Source organism: Arvicanthis niloticus, chromosome 5 (assembly GCF_011762505.2).
Source record: "Arvicanthis niloticus isolate mArvNil1 chromosome 5, mArvNil1.pat.X, whole genome shotgun sequence".
Taxonomy (NCBI): domain Eukaryota; kingdom Metazoa; phylum Chordata; class Mammalia; order Rodentia; family Muridae; genus Arvicanthis; species Arvicanthis niloticus.
This window is the reverse complement of record NC_047662.1, coordinates 61,818,933-61,841,308: the sequence shown is the minus strand read 5'-3', so window position 1 is coordinate 61,841,308 and position 22,376 is coordinate 61,818,933. Positions and strand designations below refer to the sequence as shown.

The window sequence follows — 22,376 nt, the reverse complement described above, 5'->3', positions numbered from 1 at the left end:
CTGTGACAGACCTTGCCAGTGCTAAGTGCTCGCTCACTCGCTCGCTCTTTTTTTGTTTGTTTGTTTTGTCTTTGTTTTTGCACTGAATTCTGGCTGATTTGCCATTCAACAAGAACTGTGTGTTACTGGAGTGGCTACCTTAGTCGGTATGGTATATTTTCATAGGCTATGAAGGCTTTGGCTTTTGATTTGGTTGTATATAAAGAAGATGTCTATGCCTTTGTATAAACAGGAAAATTTAATTTTTTAATTCTTATAATATTCAAAATGTACTGGAGATTCTACAGTAGTATAACAATGGCATACTGTTCTCTAAAATGAGAACTATAAAGGAACTTGCCTCATTAAATTTAGCATGTGAATTAAATGACATAACTCATGGTCAGCAAAAGTTACATTGTTATTGTTCTTTTTACACATTGTACAACTGTTTGTTCTGTGTTGCAGGTGCAGTGCCTGGCTATAGCTAGAGAGAAATTTTTTTTTCTTGTCTGTCTGGAGCTAGCATCATCCTTTATTCCCCAAGTTCTTCAAAGGGGAGATATTGACTGTCATGTATGTTTGTGTTTGCCTTTTTCATCATATTTATTTACTCACATATGTGTGTATGTGTTTTGTACGTATGTATGGGAAACGTGTGCATGAAGGTTAGATAGCTTGTGAGAGTTGGTTCTTTCCTTCCTTCCATCACGATGATTCCAGGGATTGAATTCAGGTCATCAGGCTTGGCAGCCAGCTCATTTACCTACACTGAACAATGTTCAGCTTGGTGTGCCTGTTTTAAAGTACTTTTAGATTAAGCAAGGAGATTAAGAATAGTGTTTTTCAATAGTGGGGCTGTGGAGAGTGTAACAGTGCTTGTTACAAAGCTCTGAGGACAGACGCTCACATCCAAGTGTGGCAGGGAGCACCTGTAATCTGTATGCTAATGGAAACAAAGGCAAGGAGGATCCCTGCGCTTGCTGGCCAGGCAGTCTAGACACAGTGGTGAGCCCCAGTTTCATTGAGAGATCCTGTCTGAAGAATAAGTTGAAGAGTGACCAATGAATTTATCCAATACTGAATTCTTACTTACGCCATCACACATCTCATATCAAAATTTTTGTGATTGCATATTTTCAAAGATGTGAAAAAGATAAAATAACATTTAATACTATGTTTCATATAACCCAGTACATCTGAAATATTAAAAATTTAATAAAAACAAAATGCTGAAATATTTTGTGGATCCTTTTCCATAAACCTTTCCAGATCTGTTTTATATTTTACTCTTACAGGCCATCTCAATTAAGTTGGCTGTTTCTAGTGTTTATTTGTGTTTTATGACAGACTTTTCCTGAAGAGACACAACATACATATCTCCATGCCAGAAAGTGAACCCATGACAGGCCAAAGTGTTGATTGCACCCAAATCCAATGTGTTGAATCAGTGAGCTTCTCCTGGGCTTACTAACAGGAGTGTACGTGAGGGCTTACTTGGAAATCGGGGATGACTCAAAAGCAGCTGCATCTCTGAACAGCCCATTCCACACTGGTGATGCCTCACAAAAGCTGCAGCCCCAGAGATGTCCATACAGCCTTCAGGCAGCTGACACAGTCATGTGACTACTGGGCAACTTAGATTCACCCTGTGACTCTTTCCCAGACATGTGTTTACTTTCAGTGTCTTATGAGCTACCTCCTCCTCCTTGGAGGGAAGGTTTCTATTTGGAAGAAAGTGTCAGGCAACAAGTTACATATCATAATGACCACTGGGTCAATCAGTAGAGAAACTACTGAAAATTCACTGAATTTTCCCAATGTGTGCTCTTCTTCATAAATGTAGAATATGTGTTTAGAAATACTCTTCTAATATTGATTTCCCCTGTTTAAGACTTAGTCTCTAGGAGACTATAAACTTAATGATCAAGAATCAATGTGTGTGTTGAAAAAATATTTTCTTTTCTTTTGAGGCAGGATCTTCTTATGTAGCCCAGATTATCCTTAAACTTAGGAAGTATAGTGGTCAAGGTTTTCTGAAGGGAAGGAACTAATATAATGAGTTTTATATAAAAGAGATACATTAGGTTAGCTTTCACAGTAGGGGCATAAGCCACGGTGTTGCCTACACACTGGAGAGGCATAGAATCCTATAACTGCACAGTTGACAAAACAGGATGCTTTGGTTGTCTCAGCCTCACTCTGAATGCCTTCTGGGCATTACTGCACAGCCAGCTGGTAGTTTTCTGTTCAAGTTGGAAAGTCAAAGAAACCTGGTTCTGATCTTAGCAAACAATGGAAAGAATGAGAACAATGGGTTAGATGATGTTTTTACCAGGAGGAAGCAAATCAAGCAGCCATGTTGGCTGTCCCTGGAAAGTGTAGCCACTTCTGGGGGAGGGTCTTCTGAGTTCATCATGCCAGGAGGTACAGGAACAGATCTGCTCACACCTGTGGCTCTTAGGTGATTGCTGATCTAGTAAAATGACAACCAAGATGGACTGAACATCAAGATCTTCCTGATGTATGATGTTCCTCATATTGAATTGTGCTGGGATTATAGGCATGCAAGTACCATCACTGGCAGGATAATAATTGCCAAAGTATGATGTTCAGAAAGTAACCATGAACATGTTGGAATGCTGGTAAGTTTTTTTTTTTTTTTAAATGGAGGATCTACATTAGATTTTTTCCTTTTTAAATTCATCTTGAGTACATTTCAGCCCATATTGATAAGTACTTGTTATATTATGGTCCTGAGCAAATACAAGTAAAAGAACACAGTTCCTGCTTATGATACATACCATTTTCAGCTGTTGTGAACAAGTAACTAGATCCTAGAGTAGACCAAAGTAAACATAGGACTAAAGTTAGAATAACAAACAGTAATTAGGGCAGTTTCTTCCTAAAAGGATAAAAACCAGACTCCCTAAACACTATTTTTTCATGGCTGTAAAAGTTGTGGGTTAAACTCCCAGGTTGTAAGAAGGGGCCTGTCTTAGTCAGAGTTTCTATTCCTGCACAAAACACCATGACCAAGAAGCAAGTTGGAGAGGAAAGGGTTTATTAAGCTTACATTTCCACATTGCTGTTCATCACCAAAGGAAGTCAGGGCAGGAACTCACACAAGGCAGGAACTTGGAGACAGAGGCCATGGAGGGATGTTGCCTACTGGCTTGCTTCCTCTGGCTAGCTCAACTTGCATTCTTATAGAACCCAGGACCACCAGTTCAGGGATGACACCACCCACAATGATCACTAATTGAGAAAATGTCTCACAGCCGGATCTCATGGAGGCATTTCCTCAAGGAATGTTCCTTTCTCTGTGATAACTCCAATTTGTGTCAAGTGGACACACAAAACCAGCCAGTACAGAGCCTATAAAAGGTAATGAAAGACAGAGAAAATGATGCACATTGGAAATCCAAGATGAAGACAGGGAAGCAGGAACATGTTGTTCCCAGTACCAGCTATCATCCATGTAAAGAAACTCTTGGATTGTCCACTGTTTTTTGCTCTTTGGTCTGTCTTCTCTTGTCATTGAGAGCCAGAGCAGCCCTGTCACTTGCTGAAACATTATTGAAGGTGACTTGGGTATTGAAGCAGAGGTCATAGGGGAGCATTGCTTACTGCCTTCTTCTTCCTGGTTTGCTCAGCTGGCTTTTTATATCTCAAAGGCCCACCTGCCCAGAGTGGGCAGAGCCCTTCCATGGGAATCATTATTAAGAAAATGCTCCACAGACTTTCCTGCAATCCATCTGAGGAGACATTTTCTCAGTTGAAGCTCCTTGTCTCAGATGAGCCTAACTCGTGCCAACTTGACAAAATTACCCAACCCGAATTTCAGTTGTTCCGTTTGTTGTTTCTGATGCTTTTTCTGCTTACCTTTGCCTGTTAGCATTGCTTGTTGTAACTTTCTGTTCTGTTGTTAGTAGTCTGTAGTTGGTGTTGTCCTGGTAGCCGCATCTGATTCTTGAGCATTTGAATTTGGTTAGTGTGACTGAGGAACACAAGATTTAATTTTAATTAGTTAAATCTCAAATTTGGGCAGTAGAGTCTCAGACTTGTAGAATCTGTCCCTCATTCATGAGAATGACAGTCATTTTCTTAGCTGTCCATTATTTTTGCGTGTTTCCAAGACTATCTTGAAATGGTTTTTTTTTTTTTTTTTTTTTTTTTTTTTGTTGTTGTTGTTGTTGTTATTGTTGTTGTTCTCCTACCTTACTTTATGTCCCCAGTAACTTGCTTTGCATTTTGTCTTCAGAGTTGACATTGAGGTTATAGTGATGGGTTCCCTAACTGTAAAGCACTTGAGAGCATAGGGAAACAGGGGCTGTCTCTCCTCATTGAGTTATTGAACTGATTCACAGATAGTGTTGTTCACTCAGCATAAAATTTAAGATAAGGCTGGGCATAGTAATGCATGCTTTTAATCTGCACAAACTAGCCTTGAACTCAGATCCACTTGCCTCTCCCTCCCTAGGGCTGGGGTTAAAGGTGCTTGTTTCCATGGCCAGATTATTCTGCATTTTAAATTACTTCCAAAATTACTTTATATTTATCTATTTATTAATAATAAAATTATTATTTGTATATAGGGGGTGAGGGTAGATATTATATATGCCACAACAAGCTTATGGAGGTCAGAAGACAACTTTGTGGAGTTTGTTTTCTCCTACACCTTTATGTGGGCTCTGGGGATCATCAAAGTCTTTAATCTACTAAGCAATATTACTGCCATCCTCAACTTTAAAAAAAGATAATATTTATTTTTTAATTTCCTGTATATGTGTGTTTTGCCGTGCATGTACTTGCCCCATGAGTGGAATGTCTTTAGGGGCAAGAAGAGGGCATAGATTTCCCTGGATCTGGTGGTAAGGGTTGTTATGAGCCACTGTGGCCTTGTGGGTGCCAGGATCTGAACCTAGGTCCCCTGAAAGAGTAGCATGTACTCATAACCATTCAGCCATTCTTGGGCTCCCTCTCCCACTACTTTTTATAAAATGGAGCTCAGTTTATTTATTCTCCGTGTGTGCATGCGCTCATGTTTGTGTGGATGCACATGTACCACAGTTTGCATATAGAGGTCAGTGGACAACCACAAGGCATTGGTCCTTGCCATCTGCTTTGCTTGAAATGGGGTCTGTTTGCTGTTTACTGCTGTGTATGACGGACCAGCTAGGGCATGAGCCTCTGAGGATTCTCCTGTCCACCCTTCCCATCTCACAGTAGATAACCGGGTTTGCAGACTGTTACTGTGTTCAGCTGGACATGTGTCCTCTGGATCTCTGGATTTGCACTCAGCTCTTCCAGTTAGGGCACTAAACATTTTCTCACTAAAGCATCTACCTGTAGGCTCCCGTGCCTTTTTTTTTTTTTTTTTTTTTTGGCAAAATCAAGAGAGATCTTGAGTCACAGAAGTCCTCAGGCACAGGGTCATGATGGAAATCATGCAGAATCTCGTGGTGTGTCCTGTGTGAGAGCCCTAGGGTATGAAGGTGCTGTTTGTGCTGTCCAGGTGAAGCGTTTTGTACATTGCTATTATTCAGGTTCTCTCAGTTAAAGGACAGTGGGACACCCCCAACCCCCAATTCATTTGCCAATACCTCACTCAAGGACAGCATTGCAAGAAGGCATCTCTGTGGAAGGCGGCTTTCTGTGTTCTTTATAGCACAATGTATATTTAAGTGTTGATTTGATTAATTTGGGCTATTGTAATTTTTAACATAGTAGCACTGAAATGAGTAATCACAATCTCCTCTCTTTTCCTCTTTCTACTTTTAAAAATTTTGTTATTGTTTGAGACAGGGTCTTTATAACCCAAGGTGGCTTGGAACTTACAGCATAAGCCAGGGTGGCCTTATACTCTTGGCAAGTCTACGGCTCAGACTTCTGATTGTTAAATTAAATGCATAGACTACTGTTCCTGGCCTTTTGATATTTGAGTGTACACATTAATATCTTACAGGTGTGGTATTATACTTTGTCCTCTTCCTCTTGTCTTCTCCTTCCCTCCATGTTCAGTGTTCTCTACTCCCCTCTGCCTGTGATGAAGATAGATCTCAGGTTCTCATACCTACCTAACTCCTCCCAGAGCCATGTCCCCAGTTCTGTTCTGTGTTACAGATATACAAGTTTCCATGTTGTTCTTTGTCCCCTTTCCCTGCTCTTAGTTACAAGAAATACTACTCAACATTTCTTTCCTCTGTATGTGCTTCAGATATCATATTTTAATTTGACAGTTTTAATTTTATCTCACATATTTGATATACTATGACACAAAAACAATACATGCAGTTGTATGTATTACTTTGGGAGAAATTTTATCTCCTAAATTTGGATTTCTCATTATCTTTCAGTCGTATACAGAGAATACTAGATCAGACACTCAATTTTATGCATGTGTGTGTGCATGTACACATATGTGTCATGCACCAATGTGTGGAGGCTAGAGTAACCCTGTTTCTCAATTGATTTGGAGCTTGACAGTTCAGCAAGACTTTCTGAACTGTGAGCCATGGGGTCTGTCTGTATCTCTTCTTAGTGTTTGGGTTACAAGTGTTTGGCACTCTGAGGCACTTCTCCATGGGTTATGGGGCTCATGCTTATTAAGCAGGCTCTTTGCTTACTGAGCTCTGGAATAGAGTACTTTTAAAAAAAACATTTGATCATGAAAGAGTTCTTAATATACTTAGGGAAGCATGAACAGTCTAGGAACCTAGTGTTCTGTACTTACTTTGAGCAGTCTGAATTGTATGCTATTCTCCAGTCTCTAATTTTGAGATGTTATTTTTGAAGCATATCCTAGACAAGAGATAGACTTTGTATATGTGTTAACGACATATGCATGTGTGTGTATTTGTGTGTTTATTGTTTGTGAACATGTTTGTGTAAGTTTCCACCTGTAGAACACAGAGAACAGAGAACAACCTCAGATATTGTTCTGCAGGCACCTACATCTGTCTGTCTGTCTGTTTGTCTGTCCGTCCGTCTGTCTACCCGGCCACCCATCCATCCATCCATCATCTACCTACCTGAGGCAGAGTTTCTCATAGGCAGGAAACTTACCAAGTAGGCCAGGCTAGCTGGATACCTAGCCATAGGGGTCTGCCTGTCTACCTTTGTAACAGGATTACAGGTACTCACAGGCTTCGGGAGTAGACCTAACTGAGGTCCTATTGCTTGGGAGGCAAGTGTATGATCTACTGATCTTTCCAGCCACTGAAATTAGTGTTTGAAACTTTCTCTAAAGAGACAGTCTATTACTCTCTCAGAATTAAGTGTCTGTTTCACCGTATCTTTATATTGCATAATTTGAATATACATCAAACTTTAATATACAATTCAGTTAGTTGTCTTATAATTTGCAGTTATAAACAATAATGAGATCAAATGTTCTTATAGTTCCTATTAACTCTTTATGTGCATATGTTTCTATTTGGGGAGGTTGATACACATAGACATGTGGAGACCAGAGGTCAGCCTTGGGTGTCTTTGCCAGTCACTTTCAGTTATTGAAGCAAGGTCTCTCACTGAACCCAGAGCCTACTCATTTGGCTAGAATGGTTTTTCTATTAGCCTCAAGTCTCCTCCAGACCCTGCTTCCCTGCACTGATAGTGTGTTTTTGTGCCATCTGATGTTTTTCCATCGTGGGTGGGGCTTGAACTCAGGTCTCCATCCTTATTATTGCATGATAAGCACTTTGCCAACCAAGCCATCTCCCTGGATCCTTGTTACTGTTTTTTTTTTGTTTGTTTGTTTGTTTTGGTTTGTTTGTTTGTTTTTTTAAGTATCATGGTTATGTGTTTCCCCATTTTGGACTGGAGTAGGAGTGTGTGAATTAAGAAATTATACCATTTTTTTTCCTTGGGATATTAAATCATTGGCTGGTAATGTTTGTATGTGTGTGTTCATTTGTATGCACATGAATGTATGTACCGCAATGTGCTTTTGGAGGACAGGGGACAATTTGCATAGTAGGTTCTTTCCTTTCACCTTTGTGTTCCTGGGATTGAACTCAGTTTGCCAGGCTAATCTGCTTCTCCCTGGCCAGATGGGTTGGTTTATTCTTTTTGCTGGGTGCTGTTCTTAATTCATATTCATGTCATAGTTTCTATCTGGAGTGGCTCCTAAAGGCTCACTTGTTAAAGGCCTGGTGCCCCTGGGACACCACTGAAGTGTTGAAGCCTGGCAGAGGAGTGGTTAGTAGGTGGAAGTAGGTTATTGGACTGTTTCCGTGAAGGGTTGCGGAGCAGCACTGCCTCTTCCCTCTTTGTTTTCTGGTGGCTGTGAGGTGAACAGACTTCCTTGATGACATATTCCTGCTATCACGTACTGTACTTTGTATGTCCATAGTGACAGGGCCAGGTGGCCATGAACTAAATCTCTGAAGCTATGAGCCAAAATAAACCTCTCCTCATTAAGTTGACTGACATGGGCATTTTGCCACACAGCAGAAACTAACATACTCTAAGAAAGCTTTCATTGTTAATGCTCACTCAGTTCCTACCTGTCTCGGGAGCATGCTCATATTCGCCTTACATTTTTCTAAATTCTTTAAAATGATTCATTAGGTATAATTTTTAAAACCCCATGGAATGTTTTTCTTGTTGGTTTACCCTTCCCTAGTAGCTAATTTGTTTTTTTTTTAAACCATCCATTGATTAATTTATCACCCACCCCCATCATGCTCCTGTCATAGATGCCAGCATCATCTTCCTAATGCTTATTTCATCTCTCGTCTGATGATTTGCCCTGAAGCCGAAGATGATGCAAGATAAGAGCGTACCACATCTGTTTCCTGTCATTCCTTAACAGCACATTACCGTGTTCTCTTCACGCAGTACACTCAGTCTTCAGTGTTGCTCATTGCTTCCAGAGACTTATATCAGCAGCTGCACCCCTCCCACCCCCACATTTTCCAGGTGTTTTTTTTCTTCTTTTGAAGTTACAGTTACTTCAGTGTTTGCTTGAATCTTAGTGTAACATTCTAATCAGATCATTTGTTTACCAGCATTCCTGTGGACCTTAGTAGTGAGGTAAGACCTTATAGATTCATGGTCTGAGATGTAAAAGTCATTATCATTGAAGTAGGAAACAAAGGCTTAGCAGTTGGACTTGATTGATAGCCAGGTATGGAGTAGCACTGTTACACTGTTAGCGTGAGGTTCGGTTAAACTGTTAGTCTCTGCTGAGTTTTATACCCTAGGAAGTTGACTTGACTCTCATGGTTTCTTTGAGTAATCTCTCTCTCCTTTTGTACTAAAATCAAAAATATTGAGTTCCTCTGGTTTTAGTACGTAGTTGCTCACTTAGTTGTATGTACATAGTTATATTCCATTGTACAGTCTTTACACTCTTGGATCCATTTCTGATAGGAAACGCTTTCCCAGCGACACACAAGTTGCAAAACCTGACTTTCTGTAATTGAGAAGAGAAATATTCACGCTATACGTTACTTAGAGGTTGTTGGTCTTTAACTTCAGTTCTGCCAATCAGGTCTCCATTGATTAGGAGCTCACATGGTAGAAATGTAAAAGCTGTATTTGTTCAGTGAAGGAAATTAATGCCTTCAGGAATTCAGTTATTAAAATTTTAGCAACTGGCAGAGTTAAAGTTTATTGTTTTTCCTTTTCTTCTCCAGTAGTTACATTTTTACAATGTCGTCAGCCAATTTTTCTGATGGTTTAAATTTCTTGTCATATGTTTTGTGTGTGTGTGTGTGTGAGCGCGCGTTCGTGCAGGCTCTTTGATGCTGAGAGATAGTCAGGAGCCAGAAGGTAATAAGACTTCCCAGGAAGTCACATTTGTTTTGAGGGATAGCCAGCACGTCTCAAACTCCTCCACTGATCCACTATCTGAATTCACCTTACTGTAGTGTGCAATGATTTTTGGAGCTGCCACATTGTTGGCTTTATTTTCTGACACATTGGGAAATTTAGATGTTCAAATGTGAGCGTGTCTGCTTTTGACATCACTGTACCCTTTTTCTGACAGGTACAATGTTCTGGTTCCATGTTAATTTGCTTATCATACTGCTAAGCAGTACTTTAGTTTGCAAATGGTTGGCTTTTCATACCCATTTATAGAGAAAGCGATTGCAGCATTATTACAGAATTCATTTTGCTGGCAGGAATTCAGGCAGCTGGACCAGAGTTTAGGGATCATTTATGTATTTTACAAGTGCAGCGTGTACATCTGGATGAGGAGGACAAGGTGAAAAGATGACATTGCTGACCTTGTAGGGCTCAATGGCAGCCACAGGGGTCTGGGAGCTAGATTGCTTTGACACCGTCCTCACCTCTATTGGAGCTTCAGTTTATCACCTGAAATATGCTACAGTGTGTGTAGGAGACAAATAGTGTTATGTAACTTGTTCTTGGAGAAGTCACTGCAGATCAGGCACTAAAGCTGGATTAGAATAAGGCTAAAGAGCTGGAACCCATAGAAAGTTGATTGGTCTTTTTCTTCTCTTGACCTTAAGCGACTCCCAAAGGCTAAGCAGCACATTAGTTAGTTAGACCATCATTTTACAACCTGTGGGTTTCTATGTAAAATCCAGTTTTTCCTCCCAGCTCCAGGCTCCTGGAATACTGACTCTGAGACTCAAGTATTTTTACAGATACCTAGGCCATAAGCTTTGGCTATTTCCTGAGTAGAATGTAAATTATTCAGTTTATTCTAATCTAAGTTCTGCCACCTAGCTGGTTACCTCTGTTCAGCTCCCATGCTTCTCATCTCCTCCATGTTCCCTGAGCCAATGCCTTGCTTGGCTCTATCCCAGAATTCTTTCTGGCTATGGGAGTCTCACCTTCTATTCTACCCTTTCCTATGAGTCATAGGATTTTTTTATTTACAAGTGATACAACCATACAGTGTACAAGAGATTCTGTACCACTATCCATCTCAGGGTAGCATGGTGGTGTGGGGTGGGGTGAGGTATGGGGTATTGAATGGGGTGGCATATCAGGTATCCTGAATCTCAGATATTCTATATATATTTGATATTTACATCATGATTTATAACAGAAACAAAATTGCTGTTATGAAGTAGCAACAAACTAATTTTATGATTGGGGGTTACCCCAACATGAAGAACTGTATTAAAGGGTTGCAGCATTAGGAAGGTTGAGAAACACAGCTTATGGCTATTTGCTTAATGATGATGTTGTGATGTAACTATAATTGAATCTCAGAGGAATAAAATTATACCATATTTACCTTACTTTTGATGCCTACAGATTCCTTATATATGAAGGAAATAATTAGTTTTTCATTACCTATCAGTGGACTGCTTTTCAATGAATTACTTAAGCAATAAGCAGATGCTATAATTAGAAATGTCAAGTAATTGAAGAAGGAATTAATTAATCTTAAAAAGTCTAACTGTATATTATGTACTTTTTTGGTAGAATGAATTGAATAATTTTGTGTGTGTGAGCGCATGTATACACAATTTTATTGCCTCATATTTTTTCTAGTAGCTGGGAGTACACAAGTGTGCTATTACCACATTCAACTAAGATGAAGAACTTTTTTTTTCTTAAAGATTTTAGTTTATGTGTATGGGTATTTTGTATGCATATATGTATATGTACCATGTACATGGTCTTGTGGCCAAGGAAGTCAGAAGAGGGTATTAGATCCCCTAGAACTGGAGTTGCAGATAGTTGTGAGCTGCCATGTGGGTGCTGGGAACTGAACCCAGGTCCTCTGCAAGAACAAGTGTTTTTAACCACTGAGCCATCTCTCCAACCCCTCAAATAAAGGATTTTTAAAAAAGTATTAAAATTCTTGGATTTGTTTATACCTGTGCTTATAGACACCATTCAAGCATATTCTCTTTTTTGTGATATAAAATTTATGTTTTATCTTTTCATTTATAATTTTGTGCATATTATTATTTGATAGTCTTTGAGAAGTGGCAAAGAAACTTGCATACATAGAATTAGGTTCATATTTCACAGGGGCAAGTTTTAGGCAAAACTGGACCAGCATTTGTTAAATTTGGAGGTGTGGAAGCCTGTGTAAGAAGTCTGTGGGTTTACTGTGGAGTATGGGCGGGGCAGGGTACAGAACGCTCTTGCCAGGTGGAATGGACTGTGATTAAGTGAATGCACTTTTTCGAAAGTGCATGAAGGGAATGCCCCACAATGTCCACGTTATTTCTGTGGGGAAGGCAAAGGCTTGGAGGAAGAGGCATAGCTCTCTCACGTGGTCATGTGGCTCACACGAGCACAGATGCTAAGACTCAGAACTAGGTGTCTTCCCATGCTGTACTTGTTTGCTCAGGCTAACTGTAAATATCACCTCTTGTTTCTTTTGCTTTAATGCTAGAAATGAGCCCTGCTTTGTTTGCACCACTCCAGAACTCAAGTGCCTGGAGTCCCCTGGTTCTCTATGCAGGTCTTTGGAGTGCCCTTTGATCCTCAGAGACTTCTCCTCACTGGCCATGGGGCTGTTCAGCACAAGGGTTCAAGTAACGTATGACTCATCAGGTCACCTTTGTGGTGCTTTTGCCTAGTTACTGTGACAGGAGTTTGGAAAGTTAAGAGAAGCAGACAGTGTCCAGCCTACCTCTCTCCTCTGTTGGATGATTACCTTGTTCATTGTTCCTTTTCATTGGTCATTTTTCTATTTATGGGGTTATTTGTATACTTTCATTTAGTGATAACTGTGCCCCTTCTCTCCTAAGAAAGAGGACTGGTTGTGAGCATTATCTAGTCTCATATTTGATGACCAAGGTTGTAACAAAGCACTTTACATTGCAATCTGTAAGTAAATAGTGCTGCTTGTGACTTTTACTATAGAACTATCTGTAAGATTGTGTGAATGGGGCCTTATGAAGGCTTGTGACATGTAGATTTTTCATGGAATTTGGAGTTAAATTATTATACTCTGGTTTTATTGTACTACTTGATTCCAGGGAAATTCTGGCTTGTGTTTCACTTGCTTTTTCTTTTAATGGGAGAAGGCTCATATGATAACTCCATATTCCTGTAATAGGCAGTTTAAAATTTTTGTTTCTTGTCACTGTGCCAAAAAAAGAATAGAAGAATACATTGAGATATGAATTCTCATCATTCTGTGGCTACCAATAAACGAAGATCCCTCTGGGTTTCAACTTTATCATATTGAAAATAAAATAAAATAAAGTAAAATAAATTAAATGAACTTGGCAAAGCCTTAAAACCTTTCTGACTTTTTTCCCCTCCCTTCCTTCCTTCCTTCCTTCCTTCCTTCCTTCCTTCCTTCCTTCCTTCCTTCCTTTCTTTCTTTCTTTCTTTCTTTCTTTCTTTCTTTCTTTCTTTCTTTCTTTCTTGGGGTGGGGGCGGGGAGACATGGACTGATGTAGCCCTGGATGTTTTGGAAGTCACTCTATATCCCAGACTGACTTCACACAAACAGAGATCCAGAGATCCGTTTGCCTGGGCCTCTGTGTGCTGGGCATAAAGGCAGGACCATGATGTCCAGCCTTTCATACTCTCAACAAATAAATCCATGATTCTTTTCTCTTGATGATAAAAATCAACAGCATGAAATATATCTCAACTGATTCCTAAGTATACTATTGTATAATGTTGCTAACTATATGAATGTTGTTATACAGTAGATATACAATATTGTATAACATTGCAAATGATGAGTTGCTATATCAAAGATCTCAAGAGTACTCTCACTGCTGATTACTGATGCTTTGTCTCCATGAGCAGCACTCTCTTAAATTTCCTTTCTGTATCAACTAGGAACTACCATTACTGTTTGCTGGAAGAGTCTGGCCTCTTTCGGTATTTTATATAAGTGAATTACGTGGTGTTTGTTCTTTGTGCCTGGCTTGCTTCTCTGAGCATAATTCCTTAAGGCTCAGCTGAGTTGATCCATATGATAGGGTTTCCTTCTCTTTGAAAGCAGAATAGTAGGACAGCACTGTGTTCTTCTACCCATCCATTAATGGTTGACATCTAGGTTGTCTCTGCTGTGAATAATTGTGAATGATGATTTTAGACAATGCTGCAGTGATTATGAGTTTGTAAATATCTTCTTAAAAGTCCTCATTTCAGTTGTTAAAGGCAAATGCTGAGAAGTGAGTTTACTAGATCATATGTTAGTTTTATTTATTATTTTTTCACTTTTTACTCTGGTGATTTAATAAAAAACTAATGTTTTTTGTTGCTTGATGGGTTTGGTTATTTCAACTATTTCTTGATTACCACATATGTAGAGCATCTCTTTGCATTCGGTCCTATGGCTTTAGGTATCAAATCAGTGTTCTGCAGCATCTACACAGCTGGACGCAGCTGTCTGTATCCATTCAGCTGCTTGTCTCTTGGGTAGAGCTGAATCCCTTAACCTTAAGTGAAATTAGTAGTTTGACAGAATTTGCAGTTGTTAACCGCTTCCTGTCAGTCTGGTTATCTTTTGTTCCACTTCTTTTCCTACTTTTTGTTTGTTTGTTTATTTGTGTTTATTTTTGCATTGCTTCTTTGTTTTCTTTGTGCATTTTCTATGCTTATTTCCTTTACAGTTACTATGGGCATCATATAAAACATCAATTAGGTACAACACTATTTTCCAGCTGATAACTTGTGTATATAAATGCCAATCAATATATAGACCTTGCCCTTTATTTATTTTCTTTTTATGTTACCTTTACTGTGTTTATTTATGTATTTCTTAGCTACAGTATTTGTGGTTTTGCCTTGTAACTCATTTAATGGTATTAAAAGATATATATGGGGCAGCAAGATGGCCCAGCAGCTAAAGGTGCTTGCCACCAAGCCTGATGGTCTGAGTTTGATCCTCAGATCCCACATAGTAGAATTAGAGCACTGACTCCTTCAGTTTAAGCTCTGTCCTTCACTCATGCATGGTGACACCCCTCCCTTCATCCCCAGCTAAATAAATGGAAAAAAGTGTTTGTGTTTTATATAATAAATGTCTCATTACCATATTATAGGATTTTGACTCTCTATGTAAACTATAAAGTTTTCCAGCAAACTTTATAGTTTTCTATGCTTCTGTATTGCTCTCTAGTGTACTTGCTTTTCATTTACAACAGGTTTTTTTTTTTCACACTTCCTTTTAGATGGGTTCAATAGGGATCTCATTTAAGTTCCTGTATATCTGAGAACTCCTTTCTTTCTCCTGATACCTGAAGTGTTTGGGTAGTTTTTCTAGCTACAGTATTCTTGGTTTGCATCCCCCCTTTTAATATTGCATTTGATTGCATAATTTCATAAAATTAATTTAATAATGCATTTTGAATATGCATTTAGTAATGCATTTTGTACATGCATTTCCTCCCTTCTGGCTTATGACATTTCTGCTGAGGGATCTGCTGATAGTCATAGGATTCTTGTAAGAATACCATGTTTCAAATCAGTTTGCTAGTTTGTTCATCAAAGACTTGAACTCTGAATTTGAAAAGAGAAAGCGTTGTGCTTTATGAAGCCAGATAGCAAGATAGTGGATGGAGCACATTGACCAGCAGACTCTAATTCAGAGGTAAAATCCAAGTGTTGTGTTGTTTCTGTCTGTGAAGAGCAGAAGCTCAAAGAGCAGGAGGCGTGGGAGCGGAGACCGACATTCAGTAGAGAAATAACATATCCAAGTGTCAGTAGGAAACCAGCAGTCCACACTTCCAGGATAAAATAGTTTTTTGTTGGGACCCGCACTAGCCCACGTTCGGGCGCCAAAAATGTTGAGGCCCGAGCTGCCCCACTTTGGGCGGCCAAAAATGTTAGGGCCCTCTCCACTCTGCGCTTGGCGGCCACTGTTTCCCGGCCCAAGCTACCGCTCCGGTCTGTGGGTCAGGGTTCAGCAAGAGAGAGAGAGTAAGGATGGACTCGAAGAATGGAGACAGACAGAGTGTGATTCAATCCAGTTTATTCTTCAGTAAAACTTCCTAGTCCAAGTCCCAAGTCTTGAGTTCCTAGTTCCTAGTTCCTAGTTCCTAGTTGTACTCCTCCTAGTTCCTAGTTGTACTCCTTTTGTTCTCTTCTGAGTGTCTAATGTCTACTCCTACTCCTAGTGTCTGAATCTCTGTTACTCCAAATTGTTCTGAACTCGCCTGTCTGCCTCTCGCCTTTTATATGTCTCACTTCTAAGCCATGCCTTTAGGTCACGCCTTTAAGTCATGACCTTAGGTCTTGTCCAAATCTGATCTCTAAGTCACACCCTTAAGTTACACACCTTTAATCTCACACACCCAAGGTATATAAACCAAGATGTTATCAGAGTGTGCTCAGCTGTTGTAGGCTGATGTAAAACAAGTCTCATGTCTGGGTATATGGCTCAAGATGGCTGCAAAGCTGATAGCCCCTTTCTGCTAAAAGTCGACTCCCAACAGTTTTTGTAGATGTGCTTAGTTTGGGTTTTTCTAGTGCACCATCTTTGCTTTATTCTTTCTACTTACATGGCTACTTAATTTGGCCTACTATGTCTTTTTTTTTTTTTTTTTTACCCCAAATCTATATCTATACCTATACCTATACCTATACCTATACCTATACCTATACCTATACCTATACCTATACCTATACCTATACCTATATCTACATCTATATGCTCCTACATGGCTACCTAATTTGGGATAGTATGTCTTTTCCCCCCAATTATATATTTTTATTACTTAATCATTGTTTTTTTTTTACACCCTAAATGTTTCCCCCTCCCAATACCCCTTCACAGAGTTCTTACCCTTATTCCCCCTTCCCTTTGTCTCTGAAAGGATGCCTTGGCAGGGTATCCCCCCTAGCTGGTGCATCAAGTCTCTACAGGATTAGGCACATCTCCCCCACTGAGGCCAGACAAGGCAGCCCTCTGCTACATATGTACCAGAGGAAGTGTCAACTATTATGTTTTAAGAATGATATAGATGATGCAGATACAAAGATTATTTATTGTAAACATTTCTGACATTTTTTTTCCTTTGAACCAGATAGAGAAAAGGCTGATGTTTCTTGAGGTCCATGGCTCTTAAAGCAACTCTACTTTTAGGACATAAATACAGTATTTTATTTCTCTACTGACAATATAATTAAAACATTAGTTTAAAAGCCACATGATTAAACACACTGTTTTATAAAATGCCACTAAACGCACTGATTGCCATTCCCAGAACTAAGGATCTGTCAGAGTGTCCTGGTAGAAACCGTTACACAGGAGATAATTGATTGAGACCCATGGAAGGCAATCTAAGATAACCTTTTGTTTTTAATTAAAATGGGAAATAAGAAGCCAGTTCAAAAAATTGTCTTCCTTCATTTGTCCAAGCTGAGAGCAATGGAGTCTCTGTTCCAGTGAAGCCCTATTACCTGCGAAAATCCTTAAGAATTCTGGCTGTGTACTGTGAGGTTATAGCCAGCAGAGCCCATGTGCAACTGTGATATACTGTGGCAAGAATCATTAGCAAATTAATTTTTTAGCTGTCACACGTTTTGGTAGTAGGGTTAAGAGGACATTTTTCCTTCCTTAAATTAAAGTCAGTGCCTTGTAAGAAGCTTAGAAGAAATGGGTTCCTAAGACAGAACAAACAAGTAAATACTGGATGCAAACCTTTGAAATGTGGAATGTGGGAGATTAGTTTTTGGATTGCATTTTGGTCTATCAAGCTAAGGCTTGGATTATATGAAGAATCATACATTATTTTAAGTAGAGTTTATTCATGTTCGAGACAGCAGGTTTTTTGTTTTTGTTTGTTTGTTTGTTTGTTTCTAGGCAGGCTTTAAGTCACTCCATAACCCTGGTTGGCCCCAAACCTATAGTCCTCCTTAGCACCCAAACCTTTAGTCCTCCTCAGCATCCCAATCTGTAGTCCTTCTCCTCAGTATCCTGAGTGCTGGGACCCAGCTCTTTTGTTTGTTTTGTGTTTTTCCTTTTGTGAAGTTAAAAAGATTTTTTTTTTTTTTTTACAACCTTCAACTTTCTCATGTCCCCTCTCAAACTTGTGGCTTACTTTTTTTCTTATTATTACATATATTTGTCTATAAATGTATGAGCACAACCTGCTAAGTCTGTTTATTATTACGTGTGTGTATGTGTGTGTGTGCTCGCGTGTGTGTGTGTGTGTGTATATGTATGTATATATATGTATGTATGTGTGTGTGTGTATATATATATATATATATATATATATATATATATATATATATGATTTCAGAACTGATTATTGGATAAACAATTAAGGGGCTCATCCCAAGGAAAGATGAATTTTCTCTCTTACTAGCTATTAGTTGCTTAGAGTTCCTTTTCTTTCGATAGACCCTTGTGAGAATCCCTTTTTCCACATTAACATGTATAATGATACTGTGTTTAGGCAGCCTTACTGTGGAGGGATTCTAGGTGAACTTCTCCGTCACTTCTAGAAGACACTCTCTCACAGCAGATTTCCCTGTTCTCTGCCCTTAGAATCATTCTGCCCACCCTGCGCCTCCATGTTCCTGAGATGTAGGTACAAGAGTTGTGGTCTAGATGTATCCAGTGGGCTAGGCACACTGCAATCACCTGTTCTCCACATTTCACAAGTTGTATTTTTTTGTCATGGTCTCTGTCTACTCCAAATAGAAGCTTGTTTGATAAGGGATGAGAGCTCCATTTTCCTTTGGGTAGAATGATAAGTATTTAGAATATAGTAAGTACTTTTGTTAGTCTAGTCAAAGCTGATATTAGATTGTCCTTTACGATCCATTATCTTGTTAGCTTTGAGTAGTTGGGTCTGTTTTTAGTATCTGGCATGATTTCCCCCCTAGTAAGTAGGCCTTAAGTCCAATTAGATAGCTTTTGGTTATCACTAAGATATGAGTGTCACTATGACACCTTTAGAGATATCTTGCCAGGCTGGTTATTGCTGGGATTTGTAGACCTCACAGTTAGATAGGGGTATTTATGGCTTCCTGCTTTTGCCAGCTCCTTTTGGTACTATGAAAGCTAGTTCACAGGGAAGAGGCTTTTAGGTCAGTTACAACTCAGATCCTTTGAGTCCTGTGTCTGAAGTGCATGGTGTCTTCAGCAATAGGGGTTTAACTTTAATCTTTAAGAGGCAACCAAGTTTGCCCAGTTCTTGAATTGAATTTTAAAGTCTCTTATTAAGCTATAGTACGCATAAAATTCAGTTCACTCATTGAAAGTGATAGTTCAATGTCTCTCAGAGAATTCAGAGTTGTACAGATATTCGAGATTGTTTTAGCTTTCAGCATGCTTTGCTTTTAGGGCTAGTACCCCTACCAGCTGATTTTGCTGGGATATCAATAGGGATTTCACTGAATGGAATCAGTTGAATCATTGAATCTTGTGACCAATGAGTAAATTGATTTTCTCCATTTTATTGTGTAATGCATAGAGATAGAAATAAGGGCTTACAGAGACATTTTAAACTACTTACCTCCTTTGTAGGATCCCGATTTTAATTATTTCATGTGAGAATAACCTAGTTGGATATATCTCTATGTGGAGTTGCTTACTGTTTGTGTAGCTAACTGTCTGTTTGAACTATAAATTTCTTATGGGTAGCCTAAATATTAACTTTCTTATTATTTGGTGTCATAGTTGTTTAAGAAATACAGGTTTTAACTTGCATTTGAAGTTCATTATAATAGACTTGGAATATTAGTGTTAGTATGAAATTGCCATTAATAACAAATGACATTTCTAAACCCAATTCATCCACAGTCATGCTTTGAAGAAGTAAGAGGTGGGCAGTGATTTATAATAAAGTTCAGATCATGGCCTAATTTACATGTCCTTTAAATTTGTCTTAGGTACCAAATCTGATTCCAGTTTTGATGTTCAAATTGGGAAGACCCTTAGACCCTGTATCATACAATCATATATTGTATACTTTGCCAACACTTGGTGTTCACAAGGTTAGTATATCACTTGACTAATTTTGGGGGTAAGGGGGTAGGTTGCAAAATCTAAATAGTTGGTACTTATTTCTATTTCATATATCAATTGACTAATTTTTTTTTTTTTTGCAGGGGAGGGTAGAAACCTAAATGGTTAATATTGATTTCTATTTCATATTATGAAATTTTAGGACCTAATTTTACCAAGATTATTTCTCCCCCTTTTATTTTTGTTTTATAGTAGCTAATGTCTACAGATAAATTTAGGGATTCATTTAAATCTCTAAATATCTGTTTTCACATTTGCTGTTCTCTGAGGTTAGGCCCTTTGCCCCCAAACTGCTGATTTGTTCTTCCCCAAGCTTGTTCTCAGAAAATGGGTACAAACTAAGTAAGCTTGCACTCCAGTTTTTACTTATAACAAGGACTTTAAAATGCTTTTGCAACTTGAAGTTGCCTTCCTTCATGAAAACAGTCTAATACTTCTCTAGGTATGCATAGGGCAGATCCTGCGGGTAATTCAACTGCTGGGAACCACACCACGACTCAGAGCTGTCACGTTGCGCCTGTTGACATCTCTGTGGGAAAAGCAGGTAAGCCTAGCTATTCACTTGTCGCATATTAAACGGTTTCCTTTCTCTGAAGACAAATTCTTATGTGACAGTACTGCTCAGATTTAGTAATAGTAGTGGGTATCATCAATGACTACCTTGACAAATTTTGATTTATTGTGGTGTATTTGATTCATAAGAATCACTTGTGTTTGACTCAGAAATTGAGAACATAAAATAATCTTACTGCACTACTTCTGACATTTATCTCTCCATTTATATGGTAAAGTAATAGAAATATAGTGTGATTAGAGGCTTCGTAGAAAGGATGTGATCTGGCCACTTGTTTTCTGGGACGAACTGTGCACGGGTCTCTAAGGAAAGCCTCTATAATCACAACAGCATTATTCTCTGTTGATTAGCAGAGATACATTATAATTTCCAGATGCAAATGCAAGATTTGGAGGTGAAAATGCTGCATAAAAGATAATGATTATTCAGCTTGAGTTGGAAAATTATCTTTTTTTTTTCTAAAATGATTTTATTAGGATCGTGTGTACCCTGAACTGCAGCGTTTCATGGCCATGTCTGATGTGCCCTCTCTCTCTGTGGGCAAGGAGCTGCAGTGGGAGAAACTGATTGCAAAAGCTGCATCCATCAGAGATATATGTAAACAGAGGTAAGACAACTTCTTTAGGATGCCGTGAAAGGGTACTCTTCACTCAGTTTTTCTTTTTGTAACACAGAAGGATGCATTATTTTTCAAAAGCAACCATGTTTTTCCCTTTTGTTTTCTTTCACCTTAATGTGTAGGGTATTTATATCCCCTTCTGGGGAATAATTTAATATTATAGTAACATGATATATGTTACCATAATGTCATGATATAACATGACACGTTTTCTCTTCTTCTATATATAAATGCCTGACAACTAAGCAGTAGACTGTAGTCATAAACAATTCCTTGTTTTGCTTTTGATTTGTGGTCTCACTGGGTAGTTCAGACTGGCCTTGAACTCATGATCTTCCTTGTTTCAGCCTCTTGACTGCTGAGATTACAAATGCGTTCCACAGTACACCACTTTGGCCAGACTCTTGTAACCACTTATAGTAGGAAAGGTCTAATTGTGACTTTCATGGTATTGCATGCAGTATGGTATAATGCGGGAGAAAATGATGTTGCATTTACTTTTATCCTCTACTCTTTCATGAGAACATGAAGTCGGAGAACTGACTGCCGGTCTAGATTAGGGATCGATTGAAGAGCTAAGGCTGAAACAATATAAGCAAAGCTTCCTTTGCTTAAGTTTCTTCTTCCCTCCCTCCTGCCTTGAATGGGGTGAAGTAAAGCTGAGTAGAGGAACTAGATTGGGTGCATTTGATGTAATTTCTAGTTCAGTAGCTTCACATGCATGATAAACTGTGGCATTGTAGGATTCCTGTGAACATACTGTACTTCTGTTCAGGGCGCCAGTGTAAATGATGTGTCCTGAGATTGTGCAGGAGGTAGACAACATTGCTGATTACATGAGTCACTCCTGTTTCCAGTAAGATCTTGAATCAAAATGTGTACGAATATAACCCTTAGCATTTCTGTCTCTTTTCTGAGCCTATGTACAAAAAAGTAAGAGCAGACTATGGTACAAAAAAGCCACACTTATGTAACTCAAGACCTCTGTGTCTGGATGTTATTAAAATCTTGGCATGGAACAAATTATAGAGACAGGTTCTTAGCCGACATTCTAATTTTCCAGGGAAGGTTGAGGTGCAGGAAAGATTGGATACCAGACTACATCAGTCTTGAGAACTTGCTCATGTTCTTTTCTTTCCTTTTCTCAGATATATCAGTTTTCCCCCCAGCTTTGGAAAATCATTTTCTTTTGTGGGACAATGAGACAAGAATCTTGTCAGGCAGTTTCATTTATTAATAGTTTGTTAATTAGAGGAAGGACCTTATGTCCTTGAGGCTTTCAGAGAGCAGATGTGATCAATTGTTAGGTT

The 22,376-nt window shown here is 38.9% G+C and overlaps 1 protein-coding gene across 5 annotated transcripts in view; it reads left to right on the top strand.

Annotated features, from left to right (window-relative positions):
• The window catches only part of Focad (focadhesin), a 295,918-nt gene that overhangs the window by 113,807 nt on the left and 159,735 nt on the right, over positions 1-22,376 (top strand). For all 5 annotated transcript variants that reach the window (XM_034503044.2, XM_076934681.1, XM_076934682.1 and 2 more), the window contains 3 exons: positions 19,738-19,842; positions 20,316-20,417; positions 20,924-21,054. In XM_034503044.2, the coding sequence (XP_034358935.1) occupies positions 19,738-19,842; positions 20,316-20,417; positions 20,924-21,054 (338 nt within the window). The remainder of the gene's footprint in view (positions 1-19,737; positions 19,843-20,315; positions 20,418-20,923; positions 21,055-22,376) is intronic.